Source organism: Heterocephalus glaber, unplaced genomic scaffold (genome assembly GCF_053883595.1).
Source record: "Heterocephalus glaber isolate CG9 unplaced genomic scaffold, H.glaber_assembly_v1.0 deba00001509, whole genome shotgun sequence".
In the NCBI taxonomy this organism is placed as follows: Eukaryota; Metazoa; Chordata; class Mammalia; order Rodentia; family Bathyergidae; genus Heterocephalus; species Heterocephalus glaber.
Window position 1 is genome coordinate 41,724,350 of NW_028258325.1, and position 22,287 is coordinate 41,746,636.

General features: G+C 39.2%; 1 protein-coding gene across 3 annotated transcripts in view; it reads right to left on the bottom strand.

The window, feature by feature from the left end:
- Window positions 1-5,317: 5,317 nt before the first annotated feature.
- Window positions 5,318-22,287, bottom strand: part of Lrrc66 (leucine rich repeat containing 66) — a 45,760-nt gene continuing 28,790 nt past the window's right edge. For all 3 annotated transcript variants that reach the window (XM_021262352.2, XM_087187632.1, XM_087187633.1), the window contains one exon: window positions 5,318-8,002. In XM_021262352.2, coding sequence (XP_021118011.2) covers window positions 6,183-7,910 — 1,728 coding nt within the window. In that variant the 5' untranslated portion in view covers window positions 7,911-8,002 and the 3' untranslated portion in view covers window positions 5,318-6,182. The remainder of the gene's footprint in view (window positions 8,003-22,287) is intronic.

The following is a 22,287-nucleotide window of genomic DNA, read 5'->3' on the forward strand; positions in this document are numbered from 1 at the left end:
AATAGCAAAAGCAATACTAGGCAATAAAGACAGTGTAGGGGGTATCACAACTCCCAACTTGAAACTATAGTACAAAGCTTCTGTGATGAAAACAGCATGGTACTGGCAAAGAAACAGACCTGAGGACCAGTGGAACAGATTAGAAGATGCAGAAACAGCTCCAGACACACTCAGCCACCTCATCTTCGACAAAGGAGCCAAACACCCTCACTGGAGGAAAGATAGCCTCTTTAATAAATGGTGCTGGAAAAATTGGGTTTCAACTTGCCAAAGATTAAAACTAGACTTATATCTCTCACCATGCACTAAACTAAAATCAAAATGGATTAAACATCTAAATGTTTAAAAAGAAACACTAAACTGGCTGGAAGAGAGGTTAGGTAGAACCCTTGAAGACATTGGTGTAGGAAAGGATTTTATGAACAAAACCTGAGTTGCCCGTGAACTAGCACAAACAACCAACAAATGGGATCTCTTCTTGCTAAAAAGCTTCTGCACAGCAAGAGAAACCATCAACAGTGTGAAGAGACAATCCACAATGTGGGAAAAAATTTTCGCCAGGTGTCCCTCAGACAAAGGTCTACTATCTCACATCTATAAAGAACTTTAAAAAATCAGACCTCCCAGATTTAAAGACCCAATCTGAAAATTGGCATCTGAAATGAACAGACATTTCTCAGACAAAGAAGTAGAAAAAGCAAATAAATATATGAAAAAATGTTCAACATCACTGTTCATTTGAGAGATGCAAATGAAAACAACACAGAGATTCTACCTCACTCCAGAAAGAATGGCTGCTATTATGAAATCAATCAGTAACAAATGCTGGCGGGGCTGTGGGGAAAGAGGAACCCTACTCCACTGCTGGTGGGAGTATAAACTGGTACAGCCACTGTGGAAATCAGTATGGAGATACCTCAAAGAACTAGAACTGGGAGTCCCATTTGACCCGGCTATTTCCCTTCTGGGTATCTTCCCTAAAGAATCATACCACAGTGATACATGTGCCCGCATGTTCCTAGTAGCATTGTTTGTAATAGCTAAAACTTGGAAATAGCCCATTTGCCCATCAATTGGAGACTGGATAAAGAAAATGTGGTGTATTTTTTTTTTTAATAAAATGGAGTATTACTCAGGCATAAAGAATGAGAAACTAGAGACATTTGTAGCTAAATGGATGGACATTGAGGTGATACTCTTAAGTGAAATAAATAGGACACACATGTAAATACCGAATAGTTTCTCTAGTGTGAGAAACTGAAAGTGTAAATAAGGACTAAAATGTATAATAGATAATGTGAAATAGGAATAAAAGGTGCAAAAGGGAAGAGGAAGTGGGAAGGGTAGGCAAAAAGAAAGAAGGGAATGGAATTAATGTGAGAAAAGAATAAAACAGAAACAAAGTCTTTGTAGATAGGGAGGGATGGAGGGGTTAAAGGGAGGGCAGGGGAATGGGGAAAAAATAAGAACCAAGATGGATTATGTAAAGGTGCAAATTTCCAATAATGAATGTCATTATATTATATACCTAAAATGTACCAATACAATTAAGAAAAATAAAAAAAGAACTAGTCTCAGCCAGTGGTCTTGTCCTCAAGTTCTCATGAATGTGAGATTTTCCAGAAACTAAACAATGAGACTCTCTCCCCTTCCATATTAGTGGACAGGCTCATGAGACCTCCTGTTTTATGACTGTGGCATAATCTAGTGTAAAGCACTACTTTCTTTAAAACTTATCCCTCATATGATACAAAAACTCCTACCCCTGCCACCTCCATCTTCCTTGTGGCTGAAATTACTTCACAGGAAACTTACCCCCTTGAAAGGAGTGGATTTTGTGTTCTGAGTAGATGGGAAATGTGTGGACATCTGGATTTATTTGCTGTTTGGTGATTCCAATAGTTATTCCTGGTTACTCTTAATTACACCATTGGTTTCCCCCCTTGTCCTATGTAGTCACTGAAAAGAAGAGGACAAAGCCTTCCTGAGTGCTAGAGACCCAGACCCTCATACCCTTTAGAGGGTTAGGGGCAGTTTTGTCAGTCTGATCCCAAGACAACTTTACTGAGCTTGAAGTCTTTCTAGGGTGAAAAATTTAAAAGACAATTAATTTATGCTACTTGCTGTTCTTCAAAGAGAATCAGATCTTAATGTTTCATATTTTGAGTTTTCAGTCTTTTGTCCAAGACTTATTTGATAATTTTACAAACCTGTAAAGGTAAATTATACCAAAGATTGAGGGGAGGTGTTTTTAGAGGAAAATATATTGATGTGGCATTATAAGGCTGATGAAAAATTTGTTTTGAGTTACTCTGCTAAAGATATAGAAATGGGTTATCTGAATAAAAGACATGTTTCAAAATCATTTATGTAATAAAATGGCTAGAGACCTAATCAAAATAAGTGGAACAAAAACAGAAGGGTAAACTGGGGAGAAGGGACTTTTTAGAACTTACATATATTAAAGTTTGAGGAAACTTAGGGGCCACCCTTAGAGGTGGGGTATTTTGAGAAGATGGAAGCAGCAGGCCTCAACTCTTTTATCAAGCAACTTTAGCCAAGTCAGCAGCAGGTATATTGAGGGGTGGTTTTAAAATGTGTTTGTACAGTAAACAAGAGCCATTCAATAAATAGAGCTGCATAGCTGCAAGGCCATCATGTTTATGTCCTGCTACCAGAAACTCTTTTGGAAGTTTGAACAAAAGCAAACAAATGACAAAGCTTTGTATGTTTTTTTTCTCCATGCCACTGGAATAGAAAGTAATCTTCCACCTTATGAAATAGCTGTTAGCTCTGAGATGACTTTCAGCTTCATAAATCCCACACTGAAACTGAATTGCACCCAACAGTTGGAAGTTGACCAACAGAAAAATCTGGTAGGTCCCAGTAAAGGCACATGAAGCTTTGTTTCTTCCAAAATACACAAATTTTGCAGTGGAGGCACAAGAGAGGAAAGAGGCAGTCAGTTCTACAGTGGAATTAGGTGACAAAGCCTTACAGAGAGGGTGACCCTTAAACAGAGCTTGGATCAAAGAGTGGATATTTGCTAGGACTTAGTGCAGACATCTGGTACAACCCAGAAAGCATGCATAAGTACTAAGGCCAGAGCATGTTGGAATGACACAGGCTGGTGAGCTGGCAACTGTGAGCAGTTTGGTATGGCTGGTTTGAATTTTAGATGCCAGGAATGGGGCAGGGCACAATGAAATGGAAGCTGGATGGAAAGCAGGCCTAGATCATAGATGTCCTTGTCTTATAAAGAGTTTGCACTTTCATTTATTCAATAAATGCATACATAGAGAGCCTACTAAATGCGAGCCTTCTGGGAGACACACTTTATTTTTTTATTCTCATGGAGCTTTCAGTACATAAAGGATAGGCAGACATTAAGACAATAATCACAGAAATAATAATTTAATTTTACTTATGGTTAGCTCTTCTATGTGAAGGGCAATGCTGTGTAATGAGAGACTTTATAATAGGGAAAACTGTAGTCCAAGTAGATTTCCCTGAGGAAATGATAATAGAGTTGAAACCTAAGTAGGAGATAGTTAAGGAGGGCTCATTTAAGTGTGTTTGGGAGAGCATTTGGAGCAGATGTGACATGGGCAAAGGCCTGGAGTCAGAGTTATGTAGAACTTTAGAGAAACAGAAAGGCCTGTACCTACTGTCTTAGTCACTTTTCTGTCCCTAAGACACCATACCCAACACCTGCAATTTAAAGGAGGAGAGGATTATTTTGGCTCACAGGTTGAGAAGTTTCAGTCCATGGATGGCAGGCTACAAAGCAGAAACTGCATGGTGGAACAGGCTGATGCAGAGGAAAGCTGCTTACATTATGGTGGCCAACAAGCACAGAGAGAAGGGAGGAGACAGGGAGGGAGATACAGTATGCTCTTCCAGGCCATGCCCCCAGTGACCCACCTCTTCTGACAGACTCCATCTCCTTTATTTAAAAAATTTTATTAGTATATATTTGCCAGACTTCCAGAAAGATCAGGTGGAGTGGTGAACAGCAGAGAAACATCCCCTCCATTTGGTGTCCAGACACTGGAATATAGTAATGTAAGGAAGACAAGAAGGAGAAAAGTGGGTCCTTGGGACCCAGCAAGTGTCTGAAGCAAGAATTGAAGCTCATGGGGAGAGCAAAGAGAGAAACGTCATGGTGGCAAGTGGTACTTTCTCCTTGAGCCCTGACTTACTGTATGGGAGGGCTCAAACCTGCAGATGCACAGTGACTACTGGTGGCCCCAGAGGTCTCCAGGGAGAAATTACCAGTGCAACAGAGTAGTGGCCCAATGGACTGCAGTGGCTGGTGAGTTATTTGGGTTCAGACATCCACCAGGAGAGGGCAATTGTCTGGTAGCCATCATGGAGAGAGGCCAACTGAGCTCGGAACTCAGAGCAGTTGTGGGCTGGCTCCATCTAGCAGCTCCCAGTGTCAGGGTGAGGCAGAACTGAGTTCAAGTTGGCAAAAAGTCAAGGAGCTGAGTTCAAGCTGGCAGGAGGCACAGAGTGTTGCAGTCTGAACAAATTTGGTTCCGGGCTCACAGCCAGAAACCAGCTTGAAGTTCAGTGGAACTAAAGGTGCAGGCTTGCTGAGATTATCCACTACCCTGCTGTAAATCTATGGATGGCTTGCTGGGATTAATAAACACAGATCTGGGCTCTATCTGCCCATTGTATCTACCAGTGACAGCAGGGACACACCCTGAAGTGGACATTTGTTTTTCTTGTTTTTTTAATTTATTTTTTCTTGTTTGTTCTTGTTTTTATATTGTTTCTAGTTATTTGTTGTTATTGCTCTGTTCTGTTCTTGTTTTTACTTTTTCCTTCTTTCTTTCCCTCCTATCATCTGCACCAGTTTCCCAAAGTTCGTATAATCTTCCTTTGTCCTCCAGCCTTGCTTTTAATCTCTTCCTCTTCTATTTCTCTATTTTCCCCCTTAACCCCTTTTAAAGTTTCTTCCCTGAGGGTAAAATCAATCACTATTTTCTAGTTCATTTTAGGTTTTGTTATACAAGCACGAATAGTTCATACAGTTAAAGGTGGCAAATTAATAGTTCCCACTGTTTGTCATTTTCTAGGCTGTGTTCGATGCTATTGAACACAATGAAAACAATCCTAAAAGGGAAATTTCTAGCAGTGAATTCCCACATCAGAACAACAGAGTAAACAAGTAAACAACCTAATGTTAAACCTCAAGTTTCTAGGAAAAAAAGAGCAAGTCAAGCCCAAAGCTTGTATGAGGGAAGAAATTATAAAGATCAGAACAGAAATTAATGCAATTGAGGCTAAGAAAATAATACAAAGAATCAATGCATCAAAGAGTTTGTTCTTTGAAAGATTAAATAAAATTGGCAAACCCTTAGCCAACCTTAATACCTACTTCACATCAAGGATGGGCTCATCAGGGATAATGGTTTTTCTTTTACAGAAAACATGACTTCTTTTCTTCCAAATTGATTTTCAATTTGCATTTTGTTCTAGAAAATGGTCTCTCTTCTCTTTTAACATAATTTATTAAAAATCATTTAGAACTGCTTTGAACCCTTCCAATTTTGCAGTTTCATGATTACCCTCCAAAACGTTGTGCTATCTTTGTGCAGAATTCATTAAAAAGTGTTCAGCATTTCTATGTAAGTGCTTTGATATGTACTAAAAATGTCACTTGAGTTTCCTTTTTCCAGTTGAACATCCTTGTCTTTGTTACAGTGGAGCCATTCTTCAAATAGAGAGCCAGCTCCCATCAGATTGCTCTGGGTCTGCATTTGAGCATGGAAGTTAGAATTGTCTTTTCCTAAATGCAGTGGATTCTCTACTGAATGTTTACCCAGTCTCAATCACTGAACTGCTCTGCATACTTAATGAACTGGATATATTTGGAAGCTCTTGTAAAGTCAAAGCTTGGTTTTAGATCCATCTCCAAAATATTCTCCCCAACCTTTTTTCATATGGAAGAGGTGGCTCATCACAATGTTTAGTTATGGCCTTTCTAGAATCATGGTCCTTAAGTGGACACACAAACCTCTTGTTTGGATCAGTGTCCATCTGGTTGGGATCCAAGATGTCCCTTTGAGAATCTTGTTGTTAGGGTCTTAAGTTTTCCCCTGTAGTGATCTTGAAAGGAGGACTTTTATGGGCTCTACTCCCTGAATGCCAGACTCACATCTACAAATGTCTTAGTCTCTTTCACGGCAGGCACTCTTCCCAGGATCTGAAGGAACTTCAGCAGGATGTGGTGGTGTTGGTGTTAAAGTATCCACATTTGAAAATTCTAGATCTCGAAGTGAGCAAAGCCATTGCACTGGCTCAGGCTGAGAAACCATGTCATGAAAGAACATACCTGGAATCTCATCACTTGAAGGACTATGGCCCAGGGATCTGGGCCAGGTCAGTGGATTCTCAGGTTCATTGGTATTAGAGGAACTTTCCAGATGATTCTTACATGAACTAGAGTCTGGACCAGAAATGAGTGGTTTTTCAAAATGATCTTCCTGAGTTTTGTATTTCTTTAAAATCTTCTGGCAGCAGATATTATCCTCAAGACTTTCTACTGGCATCACATTGTCCTTATATATCATGGAGTTCTTGCCCTGTAGGGGCTTGGTGGCCTCACAGCTCTCCTCTTCACCAGGTATTTCTTCTCCAGTCACATGCCTTGTACCCTCTGAATCCTCTGAACTGAGGGTAAACAAAGACCCCTCATCAGAATCGTAGTCACTTTCCATATCATACTGAGCATGAGAAGGGGCATCTTTCTGTGCTGGCCCCTTGGGAATGGCACTGAGGCCAATGTCCCATTTTGGCAGAAGGTCTGATGTGTCCATGTGTCCAGCATCACTGCATGTGACCACACTGCTGAAAACTGGCAACTCTCCTTCAGCACCAACCCCCAGGAGTTCTGGCTGCTGTGCACCCAGAAAGCTTGTGGAATGGTTTACTTGTATTCCCGTAGATATTTCCATCTGTGGGCCCAGAGTTTCCAAAGGTGACTGTTTAAGGCCCCCTACTTCCTTACTCTCTTTGGGCCTCAGTGTGTTTGTAAGTGTGAGTATTTGGGGGATGGAAGCTGTCATTTCTCTTGAGAGTGATGAGTCTAATTCATTCATATCATTACTGGCTGAGCCAGAAACAGTAGAGACAGTTTGTAATGTGCCATCTGCAGAAGAGATGCCCATTGAATGCTCACTGACAGAATATTCTGGGGCCACAGTTTCATAATCTAATTCCTCGAGAATATCATTCTTATATATGTGGTCCTGTGCTGCTAAACTTAGTTCATTATTATGAGCATTTGGATGTCTGTAGGGAGCAGAATGAGCTGCACTGCCATTTGGAAGCATGCTGTCATTTCTACTTCCTGCTGTCTGGTTGTCCCTGAGTTGTTCTGAGCTCTGCCAACTGCCAAGCTCCTTTCTGCCGCTTCCTGAATTTCTATCAGGAATGACAGTGGCGTATGGATTTGACTCTGGTGCCAAGAAAGGGTCCTGGTTCTCATAGAGGCCTGGATTTTGAGAAGCTCGGTGCAGATCCATCCCTGGGTACTGCATGCCCCCTGTAGCTTCAACTCCATTGGAGAAGCCCTCATTTGCATAGGCATTATCTGAGCCATGGCTTCTGTTCCTTTTGTTCCGGCATCTCAGCCACAGTTTGTCAACATAGGGCCTTGTGAAAGCCCCCAAGCAGAAAGCCACAATGAATGTGATGAACACCGACAGGCAGACAGCCAGAGCGAGGTCTTGGGGTCCGTCATCACTCCTGCCTGTGGCTTGCAGGTCTTGGACATTTCTGAACCCTCTCGGTAGCTGGCCCTGAACCTCCATGGCATCAGTGTCAGTGTGTGCCTCCTCCTGGGTGGAAAAGTGTATGTACATTCCTCCCTGGGGTCTCTCTGCTTTGGTCCTCATGAGGCTTTTCGTGTGGTTCAGAGTAATGCAAGGGAAGTGAGTCACCCTGGAAATTCTTCTTGTGGGAGTCTCCAGATATGCTTCCTTACTCCCTACAAGTGGGAGATAAAAATCACATAGTGAGTGGACAGAAAAAAGATTTCAGGGATTTTCAAAGCTGCAATAAGTCCTCAGTCCTTGTCTAACTATATTTTCAAGTATCTATTACATGGTGATAATCAGTGTTTATCCATCCAGCCATCTGTCCTTTTATTCTTGCCTAATGCCAATAGGATGTCTATGGCTCTGTGCACATTTACACATGGCTGTCTGGTGTCTTGATTGGCTCAGGATCTTTTCTGCCTGACTGCTGATCATTGGAGGAAGGAGCCAGACTGGAGGGGCAGCCACATCACTTCCTCCTCCATACCTTTAACTATTCACATTTGCTAGAATATTCCAACCCTCCTTTTTCCCCAGTGCTGGTAAACAGTGAAAACATTCCCTTTCTCTTCTGGCTCCTGGTGTTCTGCCTTCCATACTCAGAGTGCCAGTTGCATAAAAACATGAAACAAGTGTGGCTGACAATGTTCAGACATCCTCTGCCCTTCCTGGATTTCTAAGCCTGGAAAGCATGGCATGAGTCTACTTTAATGGCAATCCTGAGTAGGACAGAGTCAGGACCCCCCTTTTTTAAAATCTTTTTTAAAACATAGTTGACAATGAGAATAAAGACCCAACTTCCCAGAATGTTTAACCTCAGTAACATTCTCATATGGTAGAGCATCAGGAACAAATAAAAAGAAAATAATACTTTTGAAAGGTGTTTGTTTTGTGTGTTTAGAGTATCACACTTTCAAGGGTTAAGCAAGCATTTAAGATAATGTTTCAAATTTTAAAAGTTATTTCTTTACTCAATTGTTAAGAATTGGGGTAAATTGTGTCCTTTGTGGGGTTCGGGGCAAAATTCTGTTCTAGTAAAATTTCTGGTTTTGACTAAATGTAATGATTCTGAGTGATATGAGCTAGGTTTCTTTGAACATGGGAAAGTCATTCATGAACTGAAGAAAACAATAAAGCTCCCATGACTATTCTGTGACATAGTCCCAGGCTGCTTAATGCCAGGGATCAACACTTGCTTTCAGAGGGAATGCCATTATTTCAAAAGAAATTAAATTTTTAATGTTCAGTTTTGAGTTCAAATGAAGCCATTTCAGAGGAGAGGGCTACAGATTTGTTGTAACTTATATCCCACTTTTCCCCCCAGGACTCAGAAATGAAACTTTGGAAGACTGCCAGTTGTCACACTGCAATCGGTTGTCAGACAAGTCAACTTCCAAATGGGGAAATTCTGGAACAATGATTATCATTGGTAGTGGTCAAAGCATTGTTGCTGAGGCTTACACCCTGTTTGAGAAAAAACAAATTTAGGATAGTTTGTAAACAAAGACACTTAGAGATCATATAAATAAGTTACAGAAAGATTTTGTTTATGTGTCTATGGAAATAGTCCTGGTTTGAAAGTCAGGCAATTGGATTTACATCTGCTCCACTCCTAAAACCTCTTTATGCCTTGGCAAATAGTTTACTTTCTGTTAGCCTACCTCCTAGGGTTGTTGTAAGTATCTATCTATCTATCTATCTATCTATCTATCTATCTATCTATCTATGAGCTTTAAGCATGGTGTCTATATGTGTGACCACAAACACAATGAATGTTTAAATTTTTCAATATTATTACAGTAAAAGACACATTGCCATTAATCTACCTCAACACCTTCCAAACACTTCCCATTATTCTTGCCACTTTCTGAAGCAGTTCTGAGAGTTTTCTTTCATGAACGTCTTTAGTTGTGTTGTTGTGCCTGCCTCAATGTCCTGAGTCAATTCAAAACATTTATCTTTCATGGTCATTTTGACTTTGTGGAAGAGCCAGAAGTTGCACAGTGCCAGAATTGCTAAGTAAGGTGGATGAGGACACACTGTAATGTTTTTATTTGACAGAAATTGCCATACATGTATTTTTGGATCATATCTCATCTTAGATGCCTATTTTCCTTTCCTTTTTTCCTATGAGTTGTAATTTATACTGTTAAATAAAACCTAGACTCTCATGCATTCAAAGTCTAGAATTGGACACAGGTCTAGAATTGCTAGAAACACTGTGATTGTGAAAATTGCAGAAGATGATGATGAAGACAGAATAATTGTGGTTGACCAGAAGTAGCAAAGAGAGATCTTTTGGTTCAAATATTATTTTAATATTTGAATAGTGCATTTCTTTGCATCCATTGCTACTTAATACCTAATCAAGGGCTGGGGATTTAGCTCAGTGGTTTTGCTGCCTGCTGCGCAAGCGCAAGGACTGGAGTTTGATCCCCGGTACCAAAAAAACCCCACCTAATCAACTAGTCTAATTAGAAATGCAGGGGGAGACCAGGGACCAAAAAAAAGATACAGGGACCCTAGAGACACAGAGGAAGAACTGTTAAAGTTGGATATAACAGTGACATGGTACAGCAGGGAAAGCACAGTTAGGTGTACCTCGAGCTACTGTCTGTAGAACCCTGCCATGTACCCTGCTGGTATTTTGTATACACTCTCTTTAATCCTTCCAACAACCTTTAATTTTTTCCTTTTCTTTCTACAAACAAGAAAGCTGGGTTTAGCTACACAATACATCCCACATAGATGTTGTCTTAGTTACTTTTTCTTGTTGCTGAGACAAAATACCTGACACCCAAAGGTAAAGGAGGAGAAGTTTATTTAGTTCACAGTTTGTAGAAGTTTCACTCCATAATCAGCTGGCTCTAAGGCAGGGTGCATGGCAGACAGGCATCACAGAGGAGAAACGGTTCACGGCAGGGAGAAGGTAGCAAAGCAAGCAAGCAAACAAACTACAAGTAACTTGCAGTAACCCTCTGTATGTCCCTTATATTGTATCCAGGCTACCCACTGTTAGGGTAGTTAGACTCACACCCTTAATTCTAGCATCCTTAATCTTAGCATTGCACCATGAATCAATCATACACTTTAGATCCAGCTACCTCTGGAAAAGCCCCACCTATGATTGCATGGGACATTGGGAGGACAACTAAACACAAGCCATAACAGATGTTAACATGAGGCCTTGTATATAGCATGTATTCAGTAAAGAAGGAAAAATAAATAATGGAATGGCAAAGCTGTGATCTGGTCTGGCTTCAGAGATATGTGCTTTTATTATAGAACACACTCTATCCAAACCTGAGTTCCCGTCACACTAGAGTAAGGGGGGACTGTGCTGAGGAGGCCTGGAGCAGGAGACACCAGTGTGGAGCATGGAGTTTGTAGTAGGGTCATAGAAAAAGAGAAAATCATGAAACAGAATGTGAAAATCTAGCTTTGTAAAAAAGAAAACTGTGCCTGAAAACCATGGAGGCTAAATATGATCAAGGCAATTATTTTATAAACACCAGGAAAATCAGCATTTATATCTTGGGTTATATACATTCCTAAGAAGAGCTGATTGAAACAATCAAAAGGCACCACAAATGAGACCACTGGGAATAGAATCTGAAATTTTTTTATCAATTTAGGTAGTGAGAGTGAACTTTTCCTGAGGTGGGTAGACAAATAGTCTTGACTCTCAAAAGAAAGTTGCTGAAACTAAGAGGTCAGAGACAGACTTGGAAGAAAAACACTTGACTTTAGCCTGGTCTTGCCTAGGATCAATAGTTTTCTTAGGTATGCTCCTCTTTTCATCAACAGACTGAAATACTCTTCTGCTTTTCAAGTAGTTGCTGAGACAAAAACTTGACACTGAAAGTTAAAGGGGGAAAGGTTTATTTGGCTCATAGTTTTCAGAGGTTTCAGTCCATAATCAGTTGGCTCCAAGGCAGGGTGGCATGGCAGACAGGCATCACAGAGGACAAACAGTCCATGGCAGGCAGAAAGTAGCAAAGCAAGTAACCAAATAAACTACAAGTAGATTGCATCAAGCCTCTTTCTGTCCTTATATTGTATTTTCATTTTATAATTTTCATTTTATAATGTATTTTCATTTCACCCTAGCATTTTTTCCACCATTAAGTTTATTGGTACATTTTAGGTATAAAATACAGTTACATACATCATTGGGACCTTGTACCATTACATGAGTATCTTGGTTCTTATTTTTTCCCCTTCCCCTCCCCTCCCTTCACCCACTCCACCCTTCCCTATTTGCAAAGACTTTGTTTCCATTTTTTTCCTTTTCTCATATTTTTTCTTTTCCTTTCTTTCCTTTCCCCTACCCCTCCCACTTCTCCTGCTCCTTTAGACCTTCACTTCCTATTACACAATATCAATTATACATTTTCAAAATTACAATATCAAGATCTAGGAGACATTACCATAGATTTTACAGAATTTAAAAGGATATAGAAACCACATTTCAAAAATCTGTTTTGTAATAAATTTGACAACTTCTAAGAAGTATCTTGGAAGACAAATTAATGAAACTAACTCTGGAGGAAATATAAAATTTGAATAGGACCTATTAAAGAAAGTATATTCCTAGCTTGAAACCCTACCTATATGACAACAACAGGCTTGTATACATTTTAACTGATAAATTATATCAAACATTTAAAGCAGAAAAAAGAAGGAACACTTCTCCCCTCATTTTAGGAATTCAACATTGTGCTAATCCTAAAACTGGATAAAGATAATAGAAGAAAAAAGTATGAACAGAGATAGAAATTTGTTTAACAAAACAAACTCTTAGAAGTCAGATCTGGCAGGATGTAGAAAGTGGTTTTGTTATAGGGATGGCAGTGTTGGTTCAGCATTGGAAGATCCACCCCCATAAGTCATCATTTTAACAGAGGAAAGGAAAAAGCCATATGATCCTGTCACTAGTTAGAGAAAAAGCATTGGACTAAACTCCACAGCTGTTCATGGTAAAAGCTATCAGGAGACTAGAAGTAGAACAGAACCTTCTCAACAGATTAAAGACATGTACTCCATACTTCCAGCGAGAATGCCTTATATGAATGGAGAAGATACAATACTTTCTCCTTAAGGTGGGGAACAAGGGCAGATATGCTTACTCTTCATCTGTCCATTAAACTTTGAAACCTAGGCCCAAACCAAAAAAGTCTGGCAATAAAATGACACAATTAGGATAGGATTGGCAAGGTAGAAGCAAAATCTTTATATGTAGATGAAATGATCATCTACAGAGAACATAGTAAGAAATCTCTAGGAGCCCCTAGAACTTGTATTTGAATTTAGCAGGATTAGAAAACACAAGGTGTATATAAAAATTCAGGTCTATGTATACTTGCTATAAATGAAGAATTGGATATTGAAATTTAAAAGTTATGCAGGAGTACAAAGCACCTAGAAAAGTAAAAAGAAAAACAAAACCAGTGTTGGAAGATGTTTAGTACCTAGTTTTAACACTTCCTCTAAAGCTACAGTAATCAAGGCAGTGTTGGTGCAAGGAGAGACATATAGATCATTGGAATAAAACTGAGAATCTAGAAATAGAATCACTCATATATGGTCCACTGAGTTTTGAAAGATTATTAAACATTAACATTTTATAGAATACACTGAATTCAAGAGCCGAGGAAAAGATAGTGTTTTCAGCAAATGGCACTAGAACACCTGGCATCCATATATAAGAAATTAACCTCAACCCTTTATATCCATACATAAAAATAACTTCAAAAGATCTATGAACCTAAATATGAAAGCCTAAAAGTATAAAACTTTAAGAAGAAATTATAAGGGAAAATGTTTATGAATTTAGGGTAGGCAAGAACTACCTAGGATACAAAAAACATGATGTATAAAAGAAAAAATTGCTAAATGAGATTCCATCAAAATTCAGAACTTTAAATGACATCATTAAAATGAAAAGTAGTCCTTAAACAGACCATATTTACACTGTATATAACCTATGAGCAGAATATATAAAGAATTCTTAGAGCTCATTAATAGACAACCCAATTAAAATGTAGACATAAGAAGATGATAAATAGCCAGTATAGCACAAGGAATGGTGTGCAACTCTAGAATCAGAAAAATACTAATCAGTACAATAATAAGATTGAATTATACACTCATTAGGGAGATGAAGTCAAAAGTTTTAAAAGCCTTGTCATGACTTTTTCTTTTTGTTGGATTCTCCCCCTTTGTGTTTAATTTGTCACACCCAAGGGATTCATTCTGCTGGGTTTCCTGGGGTTGTGATCCTCATTGTCTTTTCCTAGGGTATTGTCTAAAATTTTTTGGAGTGCCAGTTTGGTATTCATGAAGTTCCTGAGGTGCTCTTTATCATGAAAGTATCTTATTTCTTCATCAATTGTGAAAGAGTTTTGCAGGGTATTTCAATCTGGGTTGGAGGCTGTTTTCCTTTAGGGCTTGAAATACATCACTCCAAGCTCTTCTTGCCTTGCATTGAGAAGTCTGCTGTGATTCTGATGGGCTTCCCTTTGTATGTGATTTGTTTTTTTTCTCTCACTGCTTGTAGAATTCTGTTCTTCGGTTGGGTTTCTGGAATCCTAACTATTGTATGCCTATGTGTAGATTTTTTTGATTAAGGCTACCTGGAGTCCTATATGCCTCACTTATCTGTATGTCAAGTTCTTTTCCCCTGCTTGGGAAGTTTTCTGCATCACTTCTGTGAACAGTTTTTTTTATGTCATCTACACTCTCTCTTCTTTCTTCATTGACTCCAATCAGTCTTATGTTATTCTTCTTTGCATCGTCTAGCAGCTGCTGGATTGATTTCTTGTGTTCCCTTACAATTTTAAAGCAATTTTTCTTTTCCTGTTTATTAATTGCAATCTTATCTTCTATATCTGAAATTCTGTCCTCACATTGGTTCATTCTGCTGCATAGACTTTCAGTGTAGTTTTTAATCTCCTGGAAATCTGTTTGTATCTGTTTTATCGATTCCATTCATTTCCTATGTTGGGATTCCATCATATTCCTCAGATCCTCTATTTTTTTTAATCTGTGTCCTCTCTAGATTTATTAATCATGTCTTGAACTATGGGCACAATCTTTGCTGTTATCTGAGAAATTATTTCTGATTTCATTTTTTCCAGGTCCTCTTTTGTTGACAGTTCATGGAGTCCTGGTGGTTGAGTATCAGATTGTTCCATCTCATTTCCCTTTAGGGTTGCTGTAGATGATCAGGAAGTCTGTTTTTGAGACTTATGTGTCTTCTCATTTCCACAGGGGGTGGGAGGTGTGCTGCTGGCACCCACGCGGCTCACCTCCTCTGCCCTAGGAGCTGTCGAATGGCGGCAGGGAACCTCCTTCTGGGTGCAGGGATTGGCTCACCTCCTCTGCCCTAGGAGTGGTGGAATGGCAGCAGGGACACCCTAGCATCTTATTACAAGTCATGGAATTGGAAGCAAAACCTGGAAGGATGAAAAAATCAATAAAATAATTCTGAAAAAATAATTTCTGAGAAATGGTCAAATAGAATATTCCAGTTTTCTGAAGAAATACCCATTCGGTGGCATCTGAAAAGGGTGTACATTATAGAACAACTGGGAGAAGCCTGTAATATTGCTTTACAAGTCACTGCATCTAAAAAGAATGAGATAAGATTAAAAAAAGAAATGTTAATCTGAAATGTCAGTGAAACTTATTCCATTTAAACATGGTGATGAATTTATGCTTTGAAAATCAAATCTATCTGGCTTCTGAAAAGAGTCTCACATGGGAAGACATATAGGTTAGTCCCATTATTAAATTCATTTCCTACAAGGAAAACAGCATCCATTGTGATATTCAGCTTTCTGTTACCAAATATGTTCTTCATTTTCTACCAGTTTTCAGAATTATTGCCAAGCATGTAGAAGGGGTAATTGAGAAGGAGGAATTATATAATTTTTGGCAGTTCTAGTAAGTTGAGAATTTCGGCTATGTTTAAAACATTCTTGGAATTGATTTTTAGTTTGCCTGTGGCATCTATTACCTGTGAGCTTCAGAAGACTCATAAATACAATAGGAATGCATAAGAAGTAAAACAGACCCAGGACAAATTACATACACATATATAGTTACCAGTATGAAATGTGCAAAATGAGGGTTTCAAACAATTTGACCACCTTTTTGTGGTGAATTGGGGAGCACTGCCAAGATAAGTGGACTTTTAAAAAATCTGCTCTAAGAACTTCAAGGGCAGACAGACTCTAAGATGGTCTCCAATAACCTTGCCTCCTGGTACCCAGACTTTTGAGTCATCTCCTACTCGTGAATATGGGCAGGACCTGTGATTTGTTTCTAGCCAACAGCCCACTGCAACAGCTGTGTGATGTCACTTCTTTGATTACATTACACACGATGGTAATGTGCTTCTTGCTGTCATCTCTGGCCCCTCCAGCTTTGAAGCAAGTTGCCCATTGTGAAAGGCCCTATTGAGAAGCCACAGGGCAGGAAACTGAGAGCAGGTTTAGGTCAACAGCATATAAGGAGCTGATCCCTCAGTCTCACAGCCCCATAAGAAGTAGTGTCCTGCCAATGCCACATGAGCTTGGAGTGAATCCTCTTCCAGTTGAGCTTTCAGATATGAGTTGGCCTTGGCCATCACTTTGCAGCCTCTTGAGAGATCCTGAAGTAGAGGTTCCAGCTAGGCCACACCTAGATAATAGCTGTGTGGGGTTTTAAGATGTTAAGCGTGTAGTAATTGTTATGCAGCCATAGATAACTAATATCCATGATCATCATCCATCATTCATTCCTTTGTTTACTCAACAAGTATTTAAAAATATGTCTTAGCTAAAAACTGGAAAACAGCGGCTGGGGATTTAGCTCAGTGGTTTTGCCGCCTGCTGTGCAAGCGCAAGGACCTGAGTTCAATCCCCGGTACCAAAAAAACAAACAAACTGGAAAACAAGACCAGCATAATATGTGTCCTCAAGGATATAGCCATCTGGTATTAGGGTTAGGGGCCTAGGCATTATCAATCAACCATACCCCAAAGTAAATTATTTCTGTTGGGATTAGCTGGCTCCAGAGTCCCCCCTCGCCCCAACCTCACACAGTTCCTTAGCTTTCCTTGAATGGAAGAGGGCTGAGGAGTCACTCTGGAGGAAGGGACAGGGGAGAGCTAGAGACCTGTCTCACAGCTGTGCTTCAGTGCACTTCACAGCACACTGGGAAAGTATCAGTTGTCTACTATGTCCAAGCTGCCTTATAGGACACCCATTAGCTGCAGGTGGCTATTGAGCAATTCCCATAGGAGTAGTCCATGCTAGATGTAAAATATACAACAGGTGCTGAACATTCAGCACAAAAATGGGAATGTAAAATATCTAGTAGTTTTCATATTGACTACATGTTTGAAAGATGACATCTGAGTATTATTGGGTTAAATAATATCTACCACTGAAATGAAATTCGCTTGTTTATTTTTACTTGTTAAATATAGCTACTAGAACATTAAAATTGCATGTGTGGTTCACATTGTTTATAGTGAATGATACAAGCTGATATGAAGGATGAGAGTGAGTGACGGAGGTTATGAAGAGGGAACACTGAACAAAGTCACTTCTCAGTGGCCACACTGAATATCTCAGTGCTCAAGGCTACACAGGTGTTTCTAAAGGACCACTTGGGATAGAAGTCACAATATCTTCCCAAAGGGAAGGGCATGCAGCATGGTTCTTGGAGAAGGGCTGAAGTTGCCAAACCCTGAGCAGGGCTTTGGGGTTCCTCACCCTCACAGCTGTTGATATTTGAGGGAGATTAACTGCAACATGCACAATTCCAAAATGTGACACAGACCCCTCCCCAAACATGAGTCCAATTTTTAGAACGGTATGTGGCATGTGTTAAGTGTTATATAAACATGTGCTATTACATTACCACTTTTATTATCCCATGTCAAATTCTGGCAGGGAGGCCTGGAAAGTCATTGGCCTTTAGTGCCCCACAGAGTTCTGAGTTGTTAATGTCTCTGTGTTGGCCAGAGTGCTCCAGAGGGAACTTCCCAAGTGCTCCAGTTTTGCATAAGACCCTTAGGAACTTTGACCAATCTTGAAGTTAGGGAGCCAGCTTCACAAATAACAGGTTTAATGTCTTGCCCACTGGTGAGTGGAAACTTGGAGTGGATTTCTTTTCATTTAGAAAAAGAAAGTGCTAATTCTTGCTGCTGAACATTATATTTGAGTATAATTCCTATCCATTGTTGTGGCCTTTGATTTTTGAGGCAAGAAAGAGGCTACGGTCTTTTAGGGGATTTTAAAACAAACTTACCTGTTTGGATTAATAGCCAGTACAATTTGACATGAATAAAATCCTCAATGGACATATCTTGTAATGTCTGCATATGTAAGATAGTATAAAAATGATTTTAGAACCTGTAATTTTTTGAGGTCCTTGAAGGCTTCTGGGTGAATTCTGAATATCTTTTTTGCTCTTTAAATTGAGGTTCTCCAGTTCCGGGGAGTTATAAAAATCAGAGTCCAATTTGCAATATCCTGTTGAATGACAGATCCAAACTCTGCAAGGACTTCAGTTTCCACAGTCTTGTTAAAATTAAGAAGCAAATTGAAACCTAAACTGGTGCTAGTTACTGCAATATTGTTTGTAATGGTGGAAAATTGAACATATTAATGGCTCTCAAATGAGAAATTGTTACCATGGTAAATTAATACTATGAAATAATAGGTGGTTTTAAAAGAGAAAGGGGTAGACCCACATAAAAACTGACTGAACAAGAAGGTAAAAGCTAAATTGCAGGATAGTACAAAGTATAATTCCAATTTTTGGGGAGGGGGCTTGTATATACACACATACATGTATTTTGAGTGAACAGAAATAAGACTTGGAAGGAGGTGAACAAAACTATTAGTAGTTGTTACACTTAGGAATAGGATGGTTGGGAGAGAGGAGAAGGGATATGGAAGAAAACATTTTTATTTTAGATACTTTTGAATTCTTTCTTTCAATGAACAGGTGCTACTTTTAAAATAAAACATCAATAAAAATCCAACCCTGTAAAGAAGGTGATGAACAAGCACTCTTTTGACCAAACTCTGGGTAAAACTGAGTACTCTTTCTATGGTAATAGAGAAAAAAAAGTCACTTTGACATTCGATTACATGATGGATTCTTCTAGTTGTAAGACTTTCTTCCTCTATTTTGTAGCCAAATCCTTTCTTATAACTACATATTGTTGACATTATGACTATGTTTCAGGTATTCTTTATATTTTTCAAAGGAAGTATATTATAGCTAGACTTGCTTTTTTGTTGTTGTTGTTGGTACCAGGGATTGAACTCAGGTCCTTCTGCTTGTGAGGCAGGTGGTGGAACCACTGAGCTAAATCCCTGGCCCTAGATTTGTTTTTTAGCACAATAATCAAGCTGAATTTTGGTTCCTGCCTTTGAATTTCACTTAACTCCAAGAAGTAACATGAAGGTTCATTTGGCACTGAAAATCAAGGTTGATAATGAGGTGCCAGTTATAGAAATCTCCCAAAGTTGATTTCCCATATGGGGCTCATAGGGAAGAGCCTTCATTTTTACATTTTTTTTCTGGTGTGTTCCGTCTGTGAGCTGTGTCTTTAACCAACATGTGCAAAACAAATGAAGTTTATTCAATTCTGAAGGGTTTATTCCCTGGCTACTGTCTGCAATGTTCTTATTGGAAGATCGGCTGATTACGCGGAGACAATGACTTTACTGAAATGGCTATATCCAGTAGGGTGTCATATGTTTGAGTTGTACAGATTAAGCAAGAAATCATTAGGACAATAAATTGATAAATACTATGCATCAGGCACTTGGTACTGAAGACAAATAGAGCATAGAACATTAAAGAGCTTAGTCTGGTCAAATGACAAGATATACAGACAAGAAAAGTCACTAGTTACACAAAGCTGTTCATCATGCACACTATCCAACCATAAAATTATTATCTGTCTGTTCCCCATCCATCAGATGGTCAAATTGCTTCAGGGCAGAATTCACATCTTTGTACTCTTGAATGCCTGTTACATAGTACACATGCAATAGGTCAGAGGACACAGTGTCTGATTGCACAGAGATTTAAAATCATCAAGCCAACACTAAAGATTCAATATAAAAATTTGCATTTCTGGCATCTCTTGAGAATTTGGAAGTTCCAATTGGCATAAGACAACATTTGGTTGGAGCTGAATGAGAGCTGCTTGCTTTAGATGAGCTTTAGATGGGCATGGAGATTATAGAAGACTATGGTTTCTTTGTATTCATGTTTTAACCAAAAATATGAAAACAAAGGATAAATCAAGAAGACTATACATTAAAAAAATAATTGTAAGCCTGGTGTGGTGGCATAGGCCTGTAATCTTAGCACACTGGGAGGCTGAGGCAAGAGGATCATAAATTTGAGTCAAATCTGGATAATTTAGCTTCTTTGTGAGGACCTGACTCAAAATAAGATATCTCTGTCTCTGTCTCTATCTCTCTCTATCTCTATTATCTATCTATCTATCTACCTATGGGATGTGGATGTAGCTCAGTACAAAGGCCCTAGGTTCAATACCCAGTACCAAAAACAAACAAAACAAAACAACAAAAAAGGAGAGAACCAAAGCTGATATTCAGTTGTCACATGCTAGTAAGACATACTCTCATATTATTAGTTCATAGATCGCCACCACCTGAGTTGCTGTGTGTTGCCTCATGGCCCTAGGCCCTTCAGTCTGTCCTCCCCCACCCTCCCCAGTCCAGCAGGACTCTGGCCCAGCATCTTAACCAGGAGGTAGCCAACCTGGAATCCAGGCTAAAGGCCAGCTGTTAAATATTTTGAATATAACCCCCAGGAAAAGATGTTCCTTTGTGCAAAGAATATTCCTATATGTTTTAATATGCAGGCATACGGGTCTGTGAGGAAAAAGTGCAACATAAGACACCAATATGAAAGGGATACAGTTTCCTTACCATTTTGATGATACGTGCCTGACCTATTTAGGGATGAGAACTTATGGTTCCTAAAATATCTTGGTGTTAAACTAAACTGAATAAATACCTCAGAAGCTCAGTGGAAGGGGAGAGCTCATGACTAGCTTTGAAGTAAAGGGAAGAAATTATTTTCAATCTCCTATTCAATTGTGTGTTCTCTTTATGCTCTAAACATTTCACAAACTTCTCCTTTCAATCTTTACAAAGTCCTGGGCATTGCCACCATTCTACAAACAAAAACACCTCAGTGTGGCAAGGTAATAACTTGCCCAGTGTCATAGTAGGTGAGCAGGGATCAAAACCCAGGTTTCTTCCATTATCCTTTAATCATACTTAATTTTTTTATTGAAAGAAAATAAAAGACATGAGTAGTACCTTGAAAAAGAACTTGAGTAAGAAGAAGACAGAGGATAGGACTCTCTAAGCAGAAGAAAGGTCTGAGGCATGGAATGCGTAATGAAATTATCAAATGTGCTGGGAGTTGTTTAGCTATTCTGCATGTGCCATGGAGTTAATGGGGATCTGTTGGAGGACTTAAGAGACTGAGATTTTGTTCATCTTTGTGACTTTGATGTGAGTCAAGGAGCATCACTTAAGGTCTCCATGCCTGTTTTCTTCCTTAAAAATTGTTTCTCATAGCTGGAGTTGAGATCTATCTTTGATTACAATGATCTTCAAGAATTTTGACCCTAATGGGAGCCAAGCCTACTAGCATGGATTATGGCTCAGCAAATATTCATGCCAGTACTGTGAAAGAATATGGCTTGGCTGGCCTGTTGTCCAAATAAGGGACATGTGCAATAGATTTGGAACCACTGTGACATGTTTCAGATGACAGGTACAATCCCTTGGCGAGTAACAAATGACTATAATAGAGTTAGAGCTGCTTTTGGTTGCCATATTGTTTTTCTTATTTATAGAATCCAAGTCCTTTAGGGAGATCAGCTTCAGGTGACTGCATGTGAGTTATGCTGGACTGTTTTCTAAGTGCTAACATAGTTGTGAATGGCCTGACACTGGAATGAAATTGAAGACAGAAGCTGTTGATAGGCTAGAATCCAATGTGGTTTACCAGTCTGGTCTATGGAAAACCCAGAGCATTATATCCACTTAGTCCTGGTTTGGTTGGGTTACTCTGCCACCAAGATTTCAGGAGAAGAGCTCCTAAACCAGTTTAATCCCAAGGATCAACCATGCACAGTACATGCAACAAAATAAATTCCAGTTGGATTAAAAGCATAATCTGCCTGAAAAAGCTTCTCTGACAATTTGGGAATGTGAAGCACACATAATTCAGAGCTTGAGTGAAGTGAATGCAAGGGAAGCTTTTTTTTTTCCTGAAAATAAACACAAAGGAAGACATTATAAGGGAAACCATCAATATATTTGAATAAAAATTTTAGTGTGAACACTGAACAGAACAAAGATAAGGATGACAGCAGGTTTTCACTGGAAACATT